The following is a 22,932-nucleotide window of genomic DNA, read 5'->3' on the forward strand; positions in this document are numbered from 1 at the left end:
AATTGAAGTTCCCCTAATGGATAGGGAAATAATTGCTCTCCATATTACGTTAGATCAGGGCCAATGTCAGGATGTATTTTTGATTAATGCGATAGATATGTAAATGTATTGCTTTTTATTACATTTACCTTTTTATCAGGTGGATGGCTGCTGAATACTATATGTTGTTCTGTTGGTAATGAAGCGAGACTGCAGCTCAACTGACTGAACCGTCACATAGGTTTATTTCACAGATTGAGACTTTTCTTCCCCCAGCACTGTTACATATATTTCTATCAAAGATATGCAACATATGACACATTTCACAAAATGCAAATTTAATTACCTTTAAAACATCCTGCTTTTTCTGTCAATGTATGAATAATGGACCTAATTGGCAAAGGGACTTGGCGTGGATCAAAGCAACACCAGTGAAGAAAAGCAAAAGGTTGGCGCTGCTATGAAAACTTGATAACTTTTCAAATGAGCTTGAACTGTCAAGTCAAAGAGGGCAGCAAAATAAATGTGAATTAGTTTTTAATATTCTGGTAATAAATGTCAAAGCGCCTGCACATCACATCTGTACATGATGTGACTGCAGATGACAGATTTCCCAGACATGTTACCTCTCCTCCCCTCAGCTTGCTCTTTTTTTTTTGTGTTGGGGTTTTTGTTTTGTTGGGAAGTGACGGAGGGTTTAATCAAGAAAGCAGGCAATTCATCAATCCTAAAGAAGGCGCCTGTACAACCCTGACAGAGCGCACATGGTTTTAGACCAACTCGAACCTGGCCAGCTGTCAGCCCACACACACACACACACACACACACACACACACACACACACACACACACACACACACACACACACACACACACTCACACACACACGTGCACACCCCGGCGCCCACGCACCCACATACACACACACCCGAGCTACCACCACGGTAACAATTAACACAAATAGGCTGTCGGCTACGACCTCACACTTGGTCTGCAGGCTATCACATTGCTAATGAAGGGAAGTTGCGTTCTCTCACATCCACAGTGTGATGCTGTGAGGCTGACGAGTACACGGTCGCATGCAATAAAGCAAGAAGCATCTCAGGCTAACGCCATTAATCCTCTTTCCTTTCAAAATCTCGACAAATCATGAGGAGACACATAAAGGAAGGAGGAAGAGGAAGCGCGTGCACCTGCAAAGGACAGTTTTTCTGCGGATAAGTGATGACTGTTGGCAGCGTTCTGTACAGTATGTGCATGTTCTTCACTGTCACTCAAATCCCGTCCCAGTGGAGGAATCGCACACCAAATGCCACGAACCATTCAGCTGTGTGTTAATGTCTGCTCCTTCAGGGCTACACTCTGCACACTTGTCTGGACTAACTTCTAATGACCGTCTTACCAACACCGCGATGTATTCATCTTTGTTTTGTCAATTATGTTCTATTTCTTTCAAATTCATTTAAGGCATTTAAAAATAAAACTCCTAAATTTCTGTACATTTCAGCAGCTGTTTAAAGCTAGACTTGTATTAAAAAGGGTTGGGTGTAAAGTGGCCAAAGCCTGGGCGTGCCTCTCTCTCTACTGGAGCAGCAGGAGGAATCCTCACCACATGGTGTCTCTCTCCAGCTGGATAAAAACCTGCCTGCCTTGTTCACCTCGTGTGAATCACACGCTCTTTTAAGGCTGGAGCGTCTCAGCCGGGCTCCGACTCCGTGGCTCCGAGGCTGTCATAGCTGAGCTCCGCTTCCTCACGAATTAGCCCTTTTTCTGTTTTAGTCATGGGGCATTGTGCAGTAGTTGAGTTTGTCCTTGACAAAGAGAAGAGCATTCGTCCAGTGCATGCACGGTACACATGTAAGTATGGCATGTGATGGATGGTCTTTGACAGCTGTTAAATGTTCTCTTGAGTGTAAAGCGGAGCTCCTCTGATAAGGCACGTAGGCTCAGATAAGCAAAGCTCTGCGCAGTATCCATCAGTGAGGAGATGGAGACAGAGAGCGTTTGTAGATCAAGTAGCAGAGAAGCTTCTTTTATGTACAGGTGGAGACGAGACTGTTTGTAGATGCAACATTGGAAGCATGAGTATTTAACTCTTTCTCCAAAATCACAGCTATAGTAAGATCTTAGTTTTACAATGTAACGTATGTTGGATTCCGCTGATCGTCTACTGTGACTTTCATGAATGCATTTAAAGTGTGAGACCTCTTTACCTGTCTTGGTGTTGCTCCCACTGTTCTGCTGCTCATAGTTTGGCCTTCTCGTGGTTCTACTGCAGAAATAAAAAAAAACATGTTCAGTCAACTGATTCATACATTTGTATTGACAATTGTTATAAAAACACCCAATATGCATGACAATTTTGTATTTAAGAAGAACACTTTCAGTTTATACCAAGAGAAGTGCTTCAAACATTAAAATTTAAGCATGGCACCCTCCCCTACACAAAGGAATTCTGATCTGTCTACAGGCAAAGCAGAGCGCTGAAATACCCGGCTGAACGGGAAGAGGAGAAATATGGTAAAAGTTAAACCGTGCCTCAGCCTGTGCCCAGGGGCTCGAACAGACCTTTAACAGGAGGTTTGGAGCAGGATCTTGTTAATTCTGGAGGAACTGAGAGATTCCATTATTCAAGGGAAGTCTTTTTATTTTTTTTAAGACCATTCATGGCCTTGTATTACAGAAAACAGCACAGAATGCACTTTGTGGGGAGTTGAAGTTAACAAACCATATAAGATTGAAATCCTCATCAATCAAGCTATCATGAATTACACCCTGTGACTCACCCCTACGGATCGATAAATCCACAGCAAGCAGGAAAAAAAAAATTCACAGCTTCGAGAGGGCTGCATAACATGACATGCTCTGAAGGGAAAATGAGCTCTGAGATGGCATTATAAAACAAATGATCTCATAACGATAATGCAAAGCAGTCGGCGATATAAAAAAAAGAAGTGTACTGCTTTGGTTAGAGGATACAGAGGAAGGCAGTAAGAGCCTGTGGTAAAAGAAAGAGAACACGGCAGACAAGGACAGGATGGAGAATGGAGGGAAATCTACTGAATTATAAGACGAGGCAAATTTTTGGAAATGAGCTGGTGTGAAGCTGCAAATAATAAAGTGTGTATCATGATGTGTATTTGGTCTGTGTATGGATAAGATTATCAATCTTTGGGGAGGTGGTGGAAAATCTAATTTTTTAAATTTAAGACAGATCATATATCCTGAGGGTGCCTGCACGTGAGTTGTGGCTTTCAAAGCCTTATCTCTCGCTATGAGATAAATAAATGCAATAATTTCCATCAAGAGCAATAAAACAAGACTTCTGACGGGCCGTGGTATTTATGAGCTGAAGCCTGCAACTCAGATTTATTTGCAATGAAAGGGTCGACTTTTCTCCTCCTCATTTACATCAGCATTTGGCCATGTTAAATCCAGGCCAATGGTGAATTTTTAAAAGGTTGGCATCAATCTTGCGGGGACCGATTGCCATATTCGACGCAGACTTCTTTTACCTCGCGAAAGGTTGATTTCCACCGCAGAGGAGTAAAAGGTACACATCTTTCAAAGCAACAAGGCAGATAACACGGAGGGAAACGGTTTAAATGTCTTTTAAGGAATGACGAGAGGGCCGACAGAGATGACGAGAGGGACGACCGTCACAGTGTGCCTGTGTTGTTAAATTAGTGCTCCCGAGAAGAAAAGAAAGAACAAGGGAGGAAAAAGTATTAAGTCAGGCTCTTTATCTATTTATTTATCAGAAAGAGTGAAAGTGGTACTTAAGATCCCAAACACTCGGCGTGGATCCAGGGAAATGTGCTCAAGAAACGCTTTTTCCACTGGCCACCTCCGGGGTTGTTTTTCCCATCTGTCTCAAACACAAAACTGTCTTAATCCAAACTGGTGATTTCTAAATACAATTTTAGGTGCATGGGAGAGGGTAACATATGGCAAATCAATTAGAAAACTAATTCTCAAAACAAAAACATGGCAAATGCATTTGCTAATCAACAGCAGTGTTGGGGCTCACATTATGTTGGCCACTGGAGTTTTGACAACAATTAATCCTCATTTCAGGCAAGGAGAGCCATATTGACACATAATCCTAATTTGAATATTCAATTATAGTGTAGTTCCTCATCAAATTATAGTAAAACTGGGAACACGGCCTGAGAGATTTACGTAATTACGACGCAGACCAAGAGTCTTATGTTCCCTTGAAATCTGCCGGAGTTAAAATCATATTAGTGCCGTAAAGCAAAGCACAACACCAAGGATTACATGACAACATGAATTACACTTCTACTGACTTTTTTCTCTCCAATGCATGATGTTCTTTATGTTGTTCCATGAGGAATAAAGAAAAGAGAAGGAAGAAGAGACAAGTGTGAGAGACAGTGGGGACAGACGTGTGGTAGTCAGTGGAGAGGTAAGACGAGGATGAGAGTAATATCACTGAAGAGCCAGAGCTGCGATACAGAGAGCTGGGAGCGCTTGTTTTGACACACATCCAGCCTTTCCCGTGACAACATCTCCACACCTTCCTCTGTGCGCCGGCAGTGCTGCTTTGTGGAAGCTGCTTTCTCACCCATCATTATCCTCCTTTAAGTCTGGTGTCAGGTGCAGAAAAGCGGATTCTCTCTGAATTTGGTGGCAAATCAGCGAACAGCCTGAGCCCATCAGATCTCAGCTGATCATTCGATCATCCCCGGCGACTGCGCCACGTCCCCGCGCTTGATCCTCTCTACTTTTTTGTAACTTTCCTGAACACAACCAAGTAATGAGTGAGATTGAGCTGGGAATGATGATTGTTCTTCGACACCCCAGATGGAAGATTTTCAGGGCGACACACTTGACAGTCACAGTCTCTTTCTCTCGCTACTGGTTATGCAGTGGGAAGTCTTGGTTAACCAGCGTGCAAAGAAAGCTGATACAGTACTCCTGCAGAGCCGCAGCAACGCGTGGCGTGTCACAGGTAGACGACAGAGCAATCCAAAGCGTATTGATATGCGTGCCAGTTGTGACACTGATGACTCTGTAGGCTTCACGTGTTGAAGAAAAAGCCAGCTATGCAATGGAGGGGAAAAAAAGATGCTTGGCCTTGACATTTTTATCGCTGTGCGGTTTGATTTAAAAAGTGTCCGTGTGTACAATAGCCTATTATTCTAAGAGAAATGTCAAAAACCTTGATTCTGAGTGAAGCCAAAGAAATTGCAATATTAGGACAAGAATAATTTATGCTAGCAGTCACTGTAGAGGTCAGATATCAGCCTCAGCAATGACAGTTTTATCAGGAGAACAAATGGCAACGTTGGCCGGCGGAGGAAAGGAGGGGGATACTTTACTGGACACATTAAAAGGCTGACCGGATGGTGCAGGTTTTTCACATTATAAAGTCAGGGAGTGGCTGATACGGTCTGTCCTGACAGATAACAAGCCAAAGTGGTTGACATCAAGCTGCAGCTATGAATCAAAACACAACACTGTTGCTGGTTGAGGCGCTCGAGACGAACTTGATAAAGACACATTAAAACACACAAGGTTCACATGCATTTGCAAGGCGGGCTGCTTGACAGGGCCCCACCCTCACAGTTTTAGTGGCTCCGTATGGTGCAACAGCCTGGCCCAATAAGAAATAACTATTTTAGGTTTAGTGTTTATCCTTGATCTTTCTTTACGAACTCGTAAGATTCCTCTTTTACAGGGTTTCCGCAGTTTTCCCCTAGTTACATTTAAGACTTCTAAATACCACACAGACTGTGATTTAATGCCCGATTCATTAACACAACCAATAACAGCATCAACATGCGACATAAAACAAGTGTGATTGGAACAACATGACCTGAAATTCTGTATTATTATGTCAGCTCACAGCTGAATATAACTATAAGCCCTCTACTATATAAATACATTTGCTAGCATGGCTTCGGATGCACAGATTAACCAATTAAAATGATTAATTGATCTTGTACGAATTCCCGACCAATTGGAGGAAAAACTAATATTTGAAACAATCAATTAATATGTTCAGTTTAAAAAAAAATAGCTGGTTTTAGTGTATGAAACGTGAGGATTTGCTGATTTCCTTGTTTCACTGTATATGTATTGAAAATTGAGAAGTTGACCAGAAAAAACAAGCAATTTGAAAACATCATATTAGGCTGTGCGAAGTTGTCATGGTCAGTATTTACTGCTTTTTAATATTTAAAATACTCAACAAATAAACAATTAAGAAAAGTGACAGATTAGTCAATAATAAGTCAATAAGTCAATAATAATAATAAGTCAAAAATCAACTGCCTATTATTAGGAAGGGCAAATCACATGCCTATTATCAGGTAGGGCAAGTCAATTTTATTCAAAAAGCACCTTTCATACACAAAGGTAGATTCGAGGTGCTGATGATTCTATGAGATTAGGTTATAGGACAATGGTCCTCCGAGCTTCTATCACAAAAAACACAAAGACTTCCTTAAAGACTGAGGGAAGAGCCTCATGTGCGCATAATGACACTTACAGTTTGAATGTGTTTAACATATCCTGACAAAGATCAAAACACATGTTATGACCAACCTCACTGCTTACAGCTAGGAGGAGAAAGTATTAAAGACTTTTGTAAATTCAATTCCAAACTTAAAAAACATTCCCAGGAGCTGAATTCAGAACTTTTTTTTAAAGATTTCTACACTTTCAGGTACTCTGCTTTCAGCTGACAATAACAGCACAAAAACAATTCAAATACAACACCTTAGCCTTGATGCAATAACTGTGTGCATCCCATAATGATGCAACACCCTGCAGTTACTGTGTGCTGCAGCTCTGTGCTGCTGAAAAACCTGATTTGCAGTTTACATTTGTACACAACTCTAACAAGCTCCTGCTGCCTGAGGCAACGGAACATTTGAGAGGGATCACTGAAGCTTTCAAAATTATAAGGGTCATTAAAAATTTACACATTATTGACTGTATTTAAAACATCTTTTCCACTGACTGTAAAGAGCACTTAAATTTAAGAGGTGCTATTCTCCAAAGGCCATAAAGTTGTTATAGATAGCCCGAAGGAGGCATGGAGGAGAGAATTTTCTCCTGCTGAATATGAATAAAGTATAGTGGGGTGATACTACACAGACAGTTACACTGTGGTACTGTACTTACATAGGCAATCTGTGAGCTTGAGGAGCTGTTTATAAATCACTGTGTCGGACCATCTAATCTGTGACTTCAAAATAACTACAGGAATAATTATGGCTGCATGTATGGCTGTCGGAGGAGCATGTAACTACACAGAAAGGATGGCAGATAAACAGTCAAAGAACTGCCACTGTGGAAATTGCCCACAGTGCCGTCCTTATGTGTCAGTGCATTATGGATGGAAATACTCTAAAAGGAAGACTCTCCGACTGCGGGATGAATTTTAATGTTAATACAAAAACAGCAGCCTGTGATCTCAGCAGGCATCAGGAGGGGGGGTGAGTGGCTTCGAGGTGCAATTTATTCCAACCTCTGAGCCTCACCAACTTGAAAGTGGGTTTCAAAGGAACTGAGGATTACCGGTAACATGTGGGCCCAGACTCTCGCCATCACTTCAGCACATCAAAGATTATTGACCATTGACTTCCAAAATGTGGACAATTCACAAATGACGAGTTTGAACCTGGGTTTTAGATTCCCGCCTGTCCACTTCTACTGTTCTCAGTCTGCTGCGTGGCCATGTGAACAGAAGCTCGGTTTTGAATACGCCTGCTGGCATCCACTGCTCTGGCCTGTTGTGGCTTTTAAGTGGCTTTTACTCAGCCCAGCACAGGATGGCAGATCATAGCACTTCAAGCTGGCAAAGCCACAGGCCGCCCGTGCCAAGCTTCCCTCGCCTCAGCACCGCTACACCGAAGGAGTCTCAATTGTTTATTTACAATTTGCTGTGGAAATCCCCAAGATCTTCATTGCAATAAATAATTGAGCTGTTTGATCTGGACACAGTACAAAGGGTTGCTCCATTCACACTGAGGCCCGAGGCGGAGGAAGGCTGAGCAGCATGAGCAGAGGAGGGGGACACACACACTCCAGCATGGCGGAGATCTTGGAGCTCTCCTCCCTTCCTCTGCAGCTGTCGCTCCCTCTCCGGGCTACATCTCCTCCTCTTTGTCTGCACATAACAACACTCCTGTCAACACAGTCAGAGGAGCGACCTGCGTCTGCCTCCTGGGATACTCCACAAATAGCAGGAGTTTAGCCCTCATTGAACTCATGTTCTTGTTCAGGGGATCCTGTCTAGTTAGCCTGTCTCTCCGGTTCACCCTCGCTACCTCGTTGTCCAGCCACAACCTTTACGGCAGATTGCCCGGGAGTGATCAATTGCTTGTGTCTTCATTGTCGTACATACGGTACAGAAGCGTAACCACAGCTCGAGAGTGAACTCAGTGTGAAATACAAAGGAAAGCAAGGAGGAAAGCTTAACTTCAAGAGCTGCTGCAGAATACTCTAATATGACATTACCTTGTTGTGTTGATTTGTGTTGGGATGTCCGTGTCAGCTGGGATGGACGTTTTCTGGCACAACTGATGCTGAGGAACCGCTCTGATTTGATACCATATTCCCATATTGTTGATCTCACTATGTAAAAATGAAAAGGAGACACACCGAGAGTGTTGAAAGGGCTCGGTGAGTAATCTAAAGACACTTTATAATGTACAATACACTAAGTGAATGATAGAAACAGAAACATCATGATTGCATTCATTTCTGGTGCCAAACAACTCACCCTATACAGGTGTAGTTAACAAGCTGCTGCTTGGACTTCGCAGTGATCTTGATGTCACATACAGCCGTCTCAGCAAGCCCACGAGGGCTGATTTTCACACAGAGCCTCCTCTTCCTCAAGGCAGTTTCCTCTGATGAGTCAGGTACAGACAAGGGTGTCAGACAGGAAAACATGGTCGCATATTCAGGCCTGTCTTCTCTTGGTTTCAGGCTAAAAAATATATCTCAAGACATTTTGAAGCTGTAGGAGAAATACGTATTCATAAATCCTGCTTATTCTTTGCTATTTAGTGTTTACCAGTCTCAGAATAAGAGATGAGCTCATATCAGTATAATATCAGTTTCCTGGCGACCTGCTATGCTCAAAGGGAAATGACTGGACAGCGGAAAGTCACAAAAATCCACATGCGTTATTATCATTTTTATCATTTTAGGAGGCAAAATGACAGAAGCAAGTGAATCCTCCATCAGCTTTAGTACACAACAGGGATTTAAAGTGGATATTCTAGATAGAAACTCATACATAATGCCACATGTATACATTAAACATGAATTCAGACGAAGTAATAAAACATTAAATTACAACATAGCCAAACAAAACATAATCTCTTTTCTTCGTTCTGCCAAAAAAAAAAAAAACCTTGCCATGGCCCTCTATATTGCATCTGTGCCTCGCTCATTTATTTCCCCAGCAACACTAGAAAGTGCAGTGTAAATGCAATGATAATAAAAATAATAAACAAGCTGTCCTCACTCCCCACACCAAAATATTATTACATTTCCGAGGCATGGATAGTGAGGGGGAAATACATAGCACTCAAAAAGCACTAAAGCATTGGGGAATGCATTTCATTAATATTAGATAACCCCCATCCACTCGTCCTCTCCCCAAATAAATACATAAATAAATAAGCCTCTCATAAAGAAAAGCACAGCTCCAGCTGAGATAAACAATGACTCATGATTCTCTTCTCTTGTACCTCCAGGGCAAAATGTTTATTTTATTCCCACAGTCTGCCATAAATTAAGCTAACCTGCACCCATAAAACATTCACTATCTCAAGCAAAGCTGCCCCTGAGGACCTCCTCGTGAGCTGGTCGGAGAGTGAAAAAACAAGCAGAGGAGGGGAGCGAGCCTGTGGTTGGTATTGACTGTTTACTTACTCGTATCCATTGTTTCTTGCACAGGTGTGAAGCCCTCTGGCAACACGTCCTTAATGTCAGTCAGCTTCACGTCCGCAACGACGTCAGGCCCCTGAAAGACAGAGCACGGGCAGCAACATTAAAGTCTTCTATGCAAATTCAACTTTTAAAAAGGACAGAGTGCACGAACAAAAAAAAGGTTCATCATTTTTTCGGAGGGCTCAGAAAAGAAAATGTAGAGATAATAGAGCCGATGATTTACTAAAAGCTCAGGAAGTCTCTAAAGAGAAGGGTTGACAAAATAGCTGAAGTAATTACTCTCTAATAGCCTTTTTTTTTTGCAATGAGAGAATGCATCTGTGAACTTGTAATCACTCTCAACCTTTTGGCGAGAAGCTGTGGGATGATGGGAGACAGAGCGGGGAGTCTGATCAACAGAATGGGACTGGTTAAAAACAATCAGGGACTGTGTAGTTGACATTTTCAAGCATGACTCTTCCCTGCCTCCCATTACATTTTCATTTTTTGCCATAATAAATTGCAATAATACACAGCGGCAGTAGAGAGTGGGGCGAACCAGGCGTGACGTGATGCGTCCGAAAAGGCTGGATTCCACTGCTACTGTTGCCCGATAGTCATTACCATTAGAGACATTTTTTATTCATGGTTTTTATACTGACTTAAGGAGGAATATGGATGAATGTTATTACTATGCATGGAACCTTGTTTTTTAGTGGTTTCCCCTTTTTACTGGAGAGATTTCTTCCGTCAGGGCTTGACAAAAGGGGCTATCTACCTCCAACCTAGAGTATGATAAATCACAAACTATTTACTTCCCCCCCCATGTAATTCAGGGGCTAATTTTACAGAATCTGTTTTTGTCATAGACAATTACAGTGGGGGCTCGAATGACTGGCAGACAAAATATCCTTTGTTGATGGCTCTGTCATGTTTTATTTGTGTCAAAGCCTTTAAAACAATGTGGACACATATTTTAAGATAATATACAGGAACTAGGGGGAGGCTATTTGTATGCTAGATACTAAACAGAGGAGCAGATTGAGCTCGGGCATGAGGCAACCGCTACCAAGTTGCCCGTCTTCTCGAGGACACATAGCAAAAAATGAAAGACTTGATTAAGTCCTGAAATTGAGCTGATGCAAAATAATAACAAAAATGCAGCTTTTGTTTACGATGCTGTCTGCAATATCTGCCTGCAACCCAGGGAAACAAATGAATAGACAGCCAACAGTAAGCTGTATGAGCTGAGGTTAGACAGGCTGATCACCCAGCAGGTGTATTTATGGCCACAGAGCTGCTGACAGCCACACAACACATCAGCTGCAGGCTGCAGAGGAGACAACAATGACTGGTGTTATACTGATAATTCAAAGGTGTTATGATACCCTGCTGTTCAAAACATTACAATATCCCATTTACTACTAGGGATGGACAAAATGGCAAAATATTATATCAAAATATATATCTTAATTTAACAAAAGATTTTCTTATCTGTTGATAGTTATTATCAGGATTAAAGTCCAGTTATTATTTCAGTTTAAAGACATATTTCTGCTATCGAGTGAAGGCTTTGGTTTGAAACTCTTAATTATAAGCAGAGAATGGCAAACACCTGATAAACAGCTGAACATGATACAATTCTTAATCAATTATCTGTTAATATCTGTTAAACCTCATCACTGTGTTTGCACATTGTATAAGCACTATATTGATATATATTGGACCTTTGTTATGTTGCAATTTATGAAAATTATATTGCAATAAGCATTGATATGATTTTATTAGCGAGCTCTATTTAGTACTTTACTGGAATTCTAAAAATGAAGCTGTTTAATAAGAGCCATTATTCCAATGAGCTTCATCAATTTGCGACACCAGGGATGAGTACATAATGTGCAACTATTTTCAGATTTCATCATGACAGAACAATGGCTGAAACACATGTGCTCTTGTCGACCATCAATTGATTTTCAACAAATCAGAAACAAGACATGAAACATGTCAAACCCACTGACACCACAAACCTCTTTTGTAAAACTTGTTTGAAACCAATGCAGATGCAGCACGTGCAGGAATTTAAACAGTGATTGGTTAGTGAAATCGTTAGTCCTGTTAGATAACAGAATTATGCCCATGCACTTATAAGTATATTAGTTTGATGAAGTAAGGGCACTAATAACTGTTGATTTGGCTTGATATTTTGAGCTAACTAATCAATATAGCAGACAAGTAAAAAAAAGCTATATTCACCCTCGTAATGTTAACTTAACCATAATTTGCTCAGGCATTCACTAGTAAACAGATCGACAACATTGTATTATATATGACCAATTTGTACTTAATCAGTACTGGCAATGTCAATCGTTTTTACAAATAATTATTATATTACTACAAATTGCCCTAAGACCAAACACTTTTCAAAATAAAAAGGGGTGTGTTGAGTCTTGTTAAACACTGTTCATAAGTGATATTCAAAGGCAAATCTAAACTAACTTATTAAAGAAATCATATAAACTCAAGTATTAGGGACGTGAGAATACTGCATGCAAATGCTTTAATAACAGTGTGATCTAATCTAATTATTTTCAATAACCCAATGATTAATGTTATTAATTTAACTACTTCAGCAAAGAATTGGGCTCTACTGAGCCTCTTTTCTATTTGGTCAGTTGTGATATTGTTTCAGTAGCAATGTCAACATATTTATGTATTCTATAAAAGTCAAAGTTTTGGTATCGTAACGAGACTGAGCAAGAACAACTCTGCTGTGGCTGTGAATGTTTCTCAGAATCCTTTTGGGTCATTTATAAAGTTCTACCAGAGTACTTTCTGGCATAAATAGCATTATTTTCATATTCATAGGTACATGTACATCAGCTTTCTCAAATCACTGTTTTTCTCTTCAGAGACACTGTTGATTGAATGAATTGGAATACTTAGAACACAGCTCATTGTTATTTCATGAATAAACATAGATTATATCCTCAGAAGGACAACTGCAACATGAAAATATCGCACCGGAGTATTATTCATCAAGAATATGCATGCAAATCCATTATATGTAAGAGTTTAAAACTGCGCTGCCAACGATGGCCTTTCTAAATGGGACTTTTACTGATCAAAGTGCAAAGTGCATAAAGATATTCTGAAAGCTGAGATAATAACTGCTGGAGGACAGAAATAAAAAGTGCTGTAGATGATGTGCGGGATGCATAGGGAAAGGGAGAAGTTTACATTTGCACTTACAGGTTTTCTGGTGAAACAGAGGTAGCGAGTGACCTTGGATTTGAATAAGGCGTCCTTCCACAGGTCGGCGTCAGAGCCATCTGTTGTTTGTGCAACCTACGTGGAAAAAAGAGGGAGGAAAAAAAAACAAGGAGTGAAAAAAACATGCAGGAGGTGGGATAAAGTTAATGTATGTATGCCACAAGCGTGTTGCTCTTGCCTCTTCCCTTGCATACTAGCCTTAATTAACGCTTGCCTACACTAGCGCTCCATCTCATTAGTGCTCTGTGTGGGTAAAGGAGTCTTAGCCTCCAAAATCGTGGCTAAAAATACCATCCCTTGGGACCAGGCTGATTAAAGATGCCCTGACAAAGGATCTGCCCTAATAAGGAAACCAAACTTCAGTGTGCTTCAATGGAAAAGCAGGGATTTTATTTGCGGTAAATGTGGAATGTGTATTTGTAAAAAACCTACCATTGTATCCCAAGACACAGGTAAACTGACAACATTGCACAGGCACCTTGAATATGTTTACTGCTTTACCCAGTGTGTATTCATTCTATCATTTAATGAGACATCTTCTCTAAGAATGAATTACTGAGGATTTAAACCAATTCCACGTGGATGGCCAAATAAGTCTAAATTCAGAGATGTACGCTGCTTGTCCTTGTACAATAAGCTCATTCGTGGTTGTAAATGATCAGTGGAGTCAGTAAAAAAAAAATAGATAGCATCATATTGACAGCATGTGGGCACCACAAGTCAAGCTCAAGGTCCTAAACTACATTGCTATGTAAATGCAGTTGTGGAGGGCAGAACGATAAAGCAAAATATAACCCACATACTGCATCACCAACACTCTTCCATCGCTGGAGCAAATACGGTTGGCTGAAACGTCATGTTCCATTGGCTATCATGTGAGAATCACCTAAATAACTGCCAGAGTTATTTTCTAAAGGGATCCTTTACAAAGAAGAGTCAATCTAATGAGGTTCATTCAAATGAAGAAGTCATAGATCTCTGCACCCACCCACACACATTACCCCTTGACAATAATGATGAATGACCCTGGTGACTGGTGGGGGAAACATGGCATGGGGAGATTCATGCAAAACCACCACTGACTAGATGAGATGAGAGCAGAGACTAGAGTGGGGAACAGAGATAGATAGTGGGATGAGAGAGAGAGAAAGAGCAGAAGACGAGCAGAGAGAGGGATTGTGGGGCGTCTCCAACAGCAGTTCCATGAAAGGTCCCAGAAGGAGCCTATACATCACCAGCCTCCCTCTTCTTTACAAGACAACCCGTCTTGGCCACTTTTTCCAGGTCAGTAGCCAGCGCATCCTGTCAGCGTAAACAAAGGGCTCGCTTTGTGAAACCCAAAGTCAAGCTGAGGAGTAACGAGGGCACGGTCCTCCTCCGAGGCACCTCAGGCATCATCCTGCCACAGCCACCGGCAGCAAGGATGCTACGCAGCTTGAATTTGAAACGCCAACTGCTGAGCCACGGCAGGAAAGGCATGTGTAAAGTTGCGGCTGGCTCTTCTCTCACACTTTCAAGCCTGCCACTGTCTGGCTCCATCATTACAGACTTCAAGAGGAACGCCACATGTCTAATAAGAGACGTCACGGCTATGATGTTGAAATAAGCCTGTAACATTTGATGTAAAATGCAGTGACAGATTCAACTGCCACTTCCGAAAATCTTACGCAAACAGTGATCTGAAAGCCCACCTATGAAACAAGTCTTAAGGGGGTGCTGCATATTCCTATGAAGCATATCTGGAGACCGACATCACCAGCAAGTTGCTATGAAGCACTATGAAGCACAGCTGTGAATACAAAGATATAAAGGCACACCATCAAAAATCTCCACAGAGTGAAACCAGGTGGAGACGAAAAGTAGAGGGAAAAAAACGTCTCTTTATATTATATCCACAGAAAAACTGAACAAAAAAAATAAATTCTCTCAATTGAAAAGAGATACTGACTTACAGGCACACTTACTTTGAATCGTTCTTTTATTTTCAGTAATAGTTTGACTTCTTCGCAAATGTGGTTATTGGCTAACTTGCCGGGATTTAGATAATATAACTATTCTATGCATGAAGTAGCCTAAGGAGCAGACATTAGAACCAGGGGGCGCTTAGTTTAGATTAGTTTAGCTTAAGAGTGGGAGCAGAGGGAGCAGCTTGGCTCTGGTCAAAGTTGAGAAAATACGCCTGACAGTATCTCATGACCCGTGTTCCGATTCATGGATCCCATCCTTTAGTGGCTGCATCTGAAGACCGACTGCGACACAATAGAGTGACTATAGGCTAGGGGTGCATGCAGAAAGTCCAAATAATGTCCTTTCTTTACCACTATTCCTTGACCCCGATGTAATATGTCATGGGTCAAGGAAAAATACGAAGGAGAAGCTGTAAGGAGTTAAGAAAAGAGAACCATGGTGCAGAGAAAATCTCCTTCACTTGCTGTACACTCACAAAATGTATGGTACTCAAAGTACTGAAAATGTTGAAATAATATAATAAGGTGAAGACTACACATGGAGATAACCTTATATAAGTGGAGATAGTTATATTTTGTGTGCATTCCACTATAAGAGGTTTGAAATGACTATAAGTGTAGTATGCTTATTGTGCGGAAATCAGGAGCCTCAGACAAATATGAGGATTTACATCAGTTCTGGATCGTGTCATGAGAATAATATTAATAATAATGTTCTGTTTTCTATATTTACATGGGTCTGTCCAGGTGCAAATACGAGGTTGTGTCGCTTTAAATGTTGCTGCCTCAAACAATTTAGGGGCGGCATTTTCTCCTTTCCTTTCATAAAGGATGATCGGATGGTTCCTATGCTAAAGGAGACATTGAAACTCTTATTATGGCAGCCGCTGAAATACTTCCGGGTGATTTCACTGAGTAAGGAAGGTTCCTAAGCAAATGGTCTATTCAAACGCACCCTCATCCTTTTCAAAGGCTTCCTCAAACGGAACTGACAAATGTGTCCTTTCATTCCCAAGCAATGAACAATGCAATGGTTGGAGGCTTTTCAGGCCACCCTGATTCAGGGTTGCACGGCGGTAACAAAGCTAACAAGCTAGCTATGTGGGTGGTTGAGCTGCATTAAGGGCAGCCGCTCAGTGTAGCTAAGTAGGGGCAGGAGAACTAAGAGATCTAATTTCGAGATCTAATTTCGGTTTAGCCCTAGTGGCCTACTCAAATTGGGACACAGTTTGAACCTCACTTATTAAAAGATATTTTTTAGTTTTTTTTAATCTCTGTAAGAACAAGATTGTCGTTTTAAAAAGGGAATTCCATGATGCTGCAGCTGTTACTTGAAAAAACAAACTCTTCTGTGGATTGTCTCTGCTCAAAACCACTCAGTGTCAATTTTATATTTTTTATAAACAAATGAAACAAACAATTGTATATTGTAGGTGTATTTTTGAGTTTTAGACAGAACTCCACTAGTTGTTTTTACCCCTACTTGCATTCGTAATGCTAAGTGCCGACTTGCCTTAGCTCAAAACTTAGCATGCAGACATGAAAATTGTTTCGTCCTCTTTTGGTTAGACAACAAATAATCTTACCAAAATTTCAAGCTGCACCTTTAAAGTACAGGTTTTTTAAAGCAGCTATTTGGGCTTTTAAACCTAGACATTCAAGCTAATCAAAAGCTAGCACTATTCATCTTCAAATAAACGTATATTTCATTAACAAGTTTGTGGGCATAAAATATCAAATGCTGAGGTGAATACACACAAACATCCACTTTGCAACCTGTGCACAGAGAGTGAGTGTGCAGGAGTCTACTGATGGTGTTTGATGTTGGGTGGTTGCTGGTGCTTCAGAAAAGCTCCTGATCCCAGTGGAGCAGTGTTTGATCTGGGCCTGTGCTCTCCTGTGTTGGAACAACTTGCTCAGAGTTCAGAGATGTGAGCGCACCGTACCAGAGAGCAAAAGAGTTAATCAACCCTTTGATCTGCAGTATAAAAAGTACAGTAAGTATGGTGAGCAGCCAGTGTGAGGGAGGAATTTGCAAGGAAGTCTAGTACGAAGAGAAAAACAAATCAATACAGCGTTATATCCTGAGATTTACCTTTGTCAGCACTGCATTGGTAAGATGTTGCTGAAGATGGGACAAATGCATTTAAAAGATTATTCAGAGTCTGAAAGTCCTTGAACTTTATCTTAGAGGATGATTTGAACTTTGCATAGATTTGATATTAATATTTTTTCCTCTTAAAAAAATGTTTCCTATTTTACAAAGGAAAACTAACACAAGTAAACCTTACCAATGAAAATTAAACTATAGGCTTTACGCTATTTGTAGTGTAACCCTGTTTCCCATTTGTCTTTCTTCATCATCTGGGTTTCTCTTCCAAGACTTATAAACAGTGAAAGTCTGCGTGTCTGAGTTTCAGCAGCAGTTTCTCTCCTACTTGGCTGTGAACAACTCTATCCACTGTAAGTCAGAGGTGAAAATATTGGCACACCCAACAGAAACGAGTGGTGCCTCACACTGGTGCTGTGCTGTCTTCTGTTTTCAACACCCGGCTCTATCTTCATTATGGTTAGATTTAAGGGTGCTCAATTCAAGACAAATGTGGGTTTGTACAGTTTACAGCTTTTCAACAATTGCTCCAACATTGCTGTGTAAAGAAAGAAGTTTTAAAAAGTACAATGATCAATCGATTCTGAGTTTATACCATGCCCTTGTGTTTTTTTTGTGGCAGTATAAATTCATAATCTATATCATGATCCACAAGCACAGACTTCGAACATATTCAAAACACGTCCACACACGGCTTCTAAGATGCTGTGATATTGTTATTGTCGGCTCAGGACGGCTTTGTTTGCTAGACTCCTCTACCAGTGCAGCAAAACAGTAACAATATTGGCTTAATTTACTGACAGGTCAAGAGGGCATGCAAAAGGTCAATGTGAAAGTGAGTGCCCTCTGCTGGATCACGAGGCAAACTACGCCAGACAGTCTGATGCGCCTCTTGACTGTAGAAATCAAACATGGCATTACAGTTCCAATATGAGGCCTTATGCCCCCCCAAGTTCAAATTAATTTTTCGTTTTTCAAATATAAAGGGACAGTATTATTAGTGACATGAGTATTTACCTATATTTATTCATATGTCAACACTTTCTGAATGATGTACCAAGTCTAAACTTATTACAAATTTCCAACTGCTGCTCTATAACTTGTAGATTAACAAAAAACTTTAAAAAATAAACTGAGTAGCTATTATTAGGTGAAATCTGTACCATATTCAGATTTTAGCCCCCCCAGAACATCCACAGTATTTGCATATCAGCTGAAATGTAAGGGCGCACTGAAGCAGCAGAGGAGGAAGTCTGATGGGGTTTCTGTGTTTGTCACTGCCGCGTGGTGTGTACACAGTTTCCCTGCCAGTGGCTCCATTCTAATGCCAACCCACCATCATCTGCCAGAGATTAGAACAAGCTGGGTGTGCAGGGTGGAGCAGGAAGAGATAAAAAAACTGGGGGGAAGCGAGAGGGTTGGGAGGCAACGGGTAAAGGCAAGAAAGTCTGAATAGGAAGAGGGAGCAGGAGGAAGAGAGAATCTGCCCCTGAGCTTGTTCTGTGCTTTGTTAAACTTACTCACACTCCTTGCTTTTTAACCTCTCTAACTCTTTCGCAACAAGGGAAGAGCTTATATAAACCTGTCCATCCTGCACTACTTCACATCCTGACACAATCCTATTCACCGTGTAGTTGTAGTTGAGCATAAGGGGGGTAAAGTTAAATAACTCTGGTGGGCATCAACCCAACACAATTAAACCCTTGCCTCTGGTGTGTCTGTAATACTGGCGGCAACCAGTAACAATGTCAGGAAGGGAATCATCCTAATCATCAAAGTAAACTTAATGAATAAGTCATCTAACAAAAAACACCATGGAAAGCTGCCAACCTCCTGGCTGTGCGTCATTATATACAATCAGTAACAACAATTACACACATAACCGACGCAAGAGATAAGCCTCTAATTGCAACTCTGACTTTTAAATGAGATGGGGGATAAAAAAAAAACACAATACCTTTAAAACATCAAGCCGTCAATAGATTAAAATAATTACTCACAACATAGAAGTCATCAGGGGCCTTATTTAGCGAAGAGACAAATCCAACTGCAGAGATGGGATCAGCGGGCAGCTGGTTACTCACATCAGACATGTTGGAAATCTGATAGAAAAGCAGAAGAGACTCATCAGAACAATAGAGCTAAAAAAACAAACAAAAAACGTGTTATTTGAGACAAACAGCTCAATGAAAACTCATTGTAAACATGAAAATGCAAACACAAAAGAAATGGACGAAATACAGATGGTGAAACTAAGTGGGAGTTGCATCCTTCTGGGTCAATACATGGAGAACGGACAAGGTTTTTCTTGGCTAAAATGACCACATTATTGACTTCTTGATGAGGCTAATTAGGATCCGGAAGAAAAAGTGGCTTCCTAATCAAGGATCAAATGACAAGTGAGACCAGTGACAAAACAGCATTGGGAGACCACCCAGTGACTTCACCAAATCACAAATTAGGCAGAGTGATCACATATTTTCAAGGAAGTCCCAATCAATTGCTGTCTATTCCTGTCTAAGGGAATTTTTGCCTAATGGGCATGCAAGCCTTTTACAGGGTGAGTGGCTTTGCAAAGGTTCCCTTATGCAATGTTATTAGATTAGCTTTAAAGCATTCTTGTACTAACTGACAAAGTTGCTGCATTCAATCTTGATGTTTACCAAATCTATTGCAATTACACTGATGAAATTAGGGGATTTGCTCCAGAAACAGCTGTCTCTTTAACAAATGTTAGATAGCCGTACTTATTCAAATGAAACAGGATAGCAAATTGGCTAATAGGATGAGGGATCTCTTTGTAACATTAATTTGTTCAAAATTAGCCTTGTTTTCCAGCACAACATCAAGGCTTTGAGACTTATCCGGCAAGGGCGAAGAAAAAGAAAAATCCAAACTTATTTCTGTCTCATATGTGGAAAGAATCACTGTGTGTTCTCACCCATGAAGACCCAACTGGAAAAGTGAGTGTGTGATATCCAACACTAGGTTAATAATGACTGTAGGACACGAAAACATGTAGCATTCAAAGCGTGGCCTCCAATATAAAATTTGAGGTGATAATAATGTTAATTTTAGAGATACAAACATTGGAAATGCCTCTGAAGCTACAGAAAATCAGCGTCTTGCATCGACTAGTACGAAAACCTATTTTAAAGTTTATTAATTCCTCTACTTCTTCACCTCTCTAATAAAGTAGTTGTGCTGTACTGTTTTCAAAGCAGCGAAGAAGTGATTTGCAGGAGTGAAGCATTAGGAGCTAGCTAAAATGTCAACAGTTTCGCAATAGCTCACACTGGATAGTCCTAAAAGTAAAATTGCGATCTTTACAGTATGCAAGTCTTCAGTTTGGCTAGCACTATATATTTATTCTGGGATTTGTATAGTATGAAGTTGTCGTTGCACTGTTTGATGCTGAATATACTGTATATATTTTATGTTTAGTGGAAGAAATTGTTGTGTATTTGTGTTCTTTTTCATTTATGAGTGTCAAACTAGAAAATAAAAGAAGTAATTCATTTTCTGTATGTATTTTCGATTAAAATGGTTTGGTATTTGTATGATTAACTGTTCCTGAATAATAGTTAAATAACTATCACAAAACTGATGATTGACTGCTTTAGTTTCCCATTATGCAATAAAACTCATGTAAAGTGTTGAGAGGGAGTGAGCAGCAGGTTAACATATCACTAATCCATGACTCTTTATGACATATCACTTTAGCTAGCTTACACTTAGTGAGGCTATGTAACATATACAACCAGACTGATAATCATACAGTGACATAATAAGGCACCAGGCAGCTGATTTAGAGCCAAACAACAATCAACATAAACCCACAAACTACCCTGGTTCATTATAGTGTGTGGTTAGCTGCGTGTAGCTAGCTCATTCATTCAGTTCCTCACTCTCTGCTCTAAGCATAGACTGTACATATAAGGGCTCTAACTTGTTTTAGCTTCACCTACTTCCTGTTGTCTGCGTTTGTGTAAACTTTGCGGCAAACTCCCTCCGAAGTGCACCTGACGCGTGACGTCGTTTCTGAAAAAGGAGAACTCATTACAGCAGCTACTGAATCCTGTAGAATCAAACTCTCACCTTGCGTCTTCTTTAACCTGGTTAAACATTTAGTTTAATTGTCCAGTGTAAACGTGTGTGGTTTATTTTACCTGTTCAGCCGTGTCTTCCTGCTGAACCCACTCTGGACCAGTCTATTCTCTGGACTTCACCCCCGCCAGCCACCGGAGATGAACGCTTCCGGGTATTGTGGGTAATTAATAATTAACCAAGCATTCAGAAGATCATGATCCTGACTGTGTACATGTATTCCTATAGTTATTATTATTATTTTGATTATTTATTAATCTTATTAAGAAAACAGAACACTTCTATAAAAAAACATCTATATGAATAAGTTCCGATTGGCAATCATGATTATGATTATTATTATTATTGTTGTTATTATTATTATTGTTGATGTTATTATTATTATTATTATTATTATTATTATTATTATTATTATTATTATTGTTGTTGTTGTTGTTATTTCAGTAGTAGTAGTAATAGTAGTAGTAGTAGTGGTATTAACTGGTGCTGATATCCTTCATATAGTACCATCTATAAGTATCATAAGTATTACATTTAAATTTCAGAGCTTAAATATGACACAACTAACACAACTGTTTCTGTTCTCCCCCCCTCCCCCATTTCCCCTCACACTGAGTCTGCTTTGTTTGCAAGTATTTGCTCATTATGGGAACTGTTGGGTTTATATATGATTTCTAAGGTCTCGACCTTGCTATGTCGAGTGTCTCGAGATAATGTATGTTGTGATTTGCTGCTATTACAATAAGGTGAAGCTCATTCCCTACTCACTGTTGTTGTCTTTTAGAATTTCATTATCGTTTCTTATATCTATCAGGAGTATTAAATGAGTATGCCTATCATAGGACGCTATAGCTGTGTTTAAATTAATTCATAATTCATAGTTCTGCATTCTTCCGAGGTTGCTTTTGGGTCACTTTGAATGCAGCCGACAAATGCCTCCACCGGTTGAATCCTTCCCAGCCCAACCTATCCAAGAATTCATTGCGTTTCCGTGACAAAAGAGGTGATGGTGCCAGCGAGCAGCGAGACGTCTGTTGAACGTCTGTTGATTGAGTATCCCGTGTCATCTCAACTGAACAGCTTATGGTACACATTTAAAAAAGCAAAGGGTATTACAACTTTATCGTCATGTCCAGCTTCAGCTCTGTTGCTATGCAACAGCAATAAGGGTGAAACAAGCTGGTAAAACTGATTCAGAAATCCTCTGCAGACCACACCATCTCATTTGAGTTTGGCATGGGGCGGTCTTCACGGGCCGGGTGGATGCAGTCCCTGAGACACAGCTAATGAGTGCAGCACAACATCTTAGAAAAGCATTATCAGAAAGGGTCAACATGTCAATTGACTTTGTCTGAGTGAGTCTGCATGGAGCATCAAGGCCCAGGACAACAACGCCACACTGAGTTGTGGGTGTATTTCTTTGCAATAACTTCTGAGAGCCAATTTAACTACGGTAACAAAATTAAGGCTGTGCTTCACTAAATGACCGTCATTACATGGATGTAATCTAAGGTCACGCCCTCTGACAGTTGCTTCTCTCAATAATCATCACATGTCATTACTGTAATCAGATAAAAGTAA

General features: G+C 40.4%; 1 protein-coding gene across 2 annotated transcripts in view; it reads right to left on the reverse strand.

Moving 5' to 3' along the window:
- The window catches only part of mvb12bb (multivesicular body subunit 12Bb), a 37,030-nt gene extending 15,539 nt beyond the window's left edge, over positions 1-21,491 (reverse strand). Inside the window, exons 1-8 of one of the 2 annotated variants that reach the window (XM_061072175.1) lie at positions 21,414-21,491; positions 21,213-21,285; positions 19,245-19,346; positions 13,147-13,242; positions 9,901-9,991; positions 8,738-8,867; positions 8,473-8,589; positions 2,193-2,251 (exon numbers count right to left, since the gene is read on the reverse strand). In XM_061072175.1, coding sequence (XP_060928158.1) covers positions 2,193-2,251; positions 8,473-8,589; positions 8,738-8,867; positions 9,901-9,991; positions 13,147-13,242; positions 19,245-19,337 — 586 coding nt within the window. In that variant the 5' untranslated portion in view covers positions 19,338-19,346; positions 21,213-21,285; positions 21,414-21,491. The remainder of the gene's footprint in view (positions 1-2,192; positions 2,252-8,472; positions 8,590-8,737; positions 8,868-9,900; positions 9,992-13,146; positions 13,243-19,244; positions 19,347-21,212; positions 21,286-21,413) is intronic. The other variant, XM_061072176.1, reaches the window with a different exon arrangement.
- Positions 21,492-22,932: the final 1,441 nt, after the last annotated feature.

Source organism: Limanda limanda, chromosome 5 (assembly GCF_963576545.1).
Source record: "Limanda limanda chromosome 5, fLimLim1.1, whole genome shotgun sequence".
Taxonomy (NCBI): Eukaryota; Metazoa; Chordata; class Actinopteri; order Pleuronectiformes; family Pleuronectidae; genus Limanda; species Limanda limanda.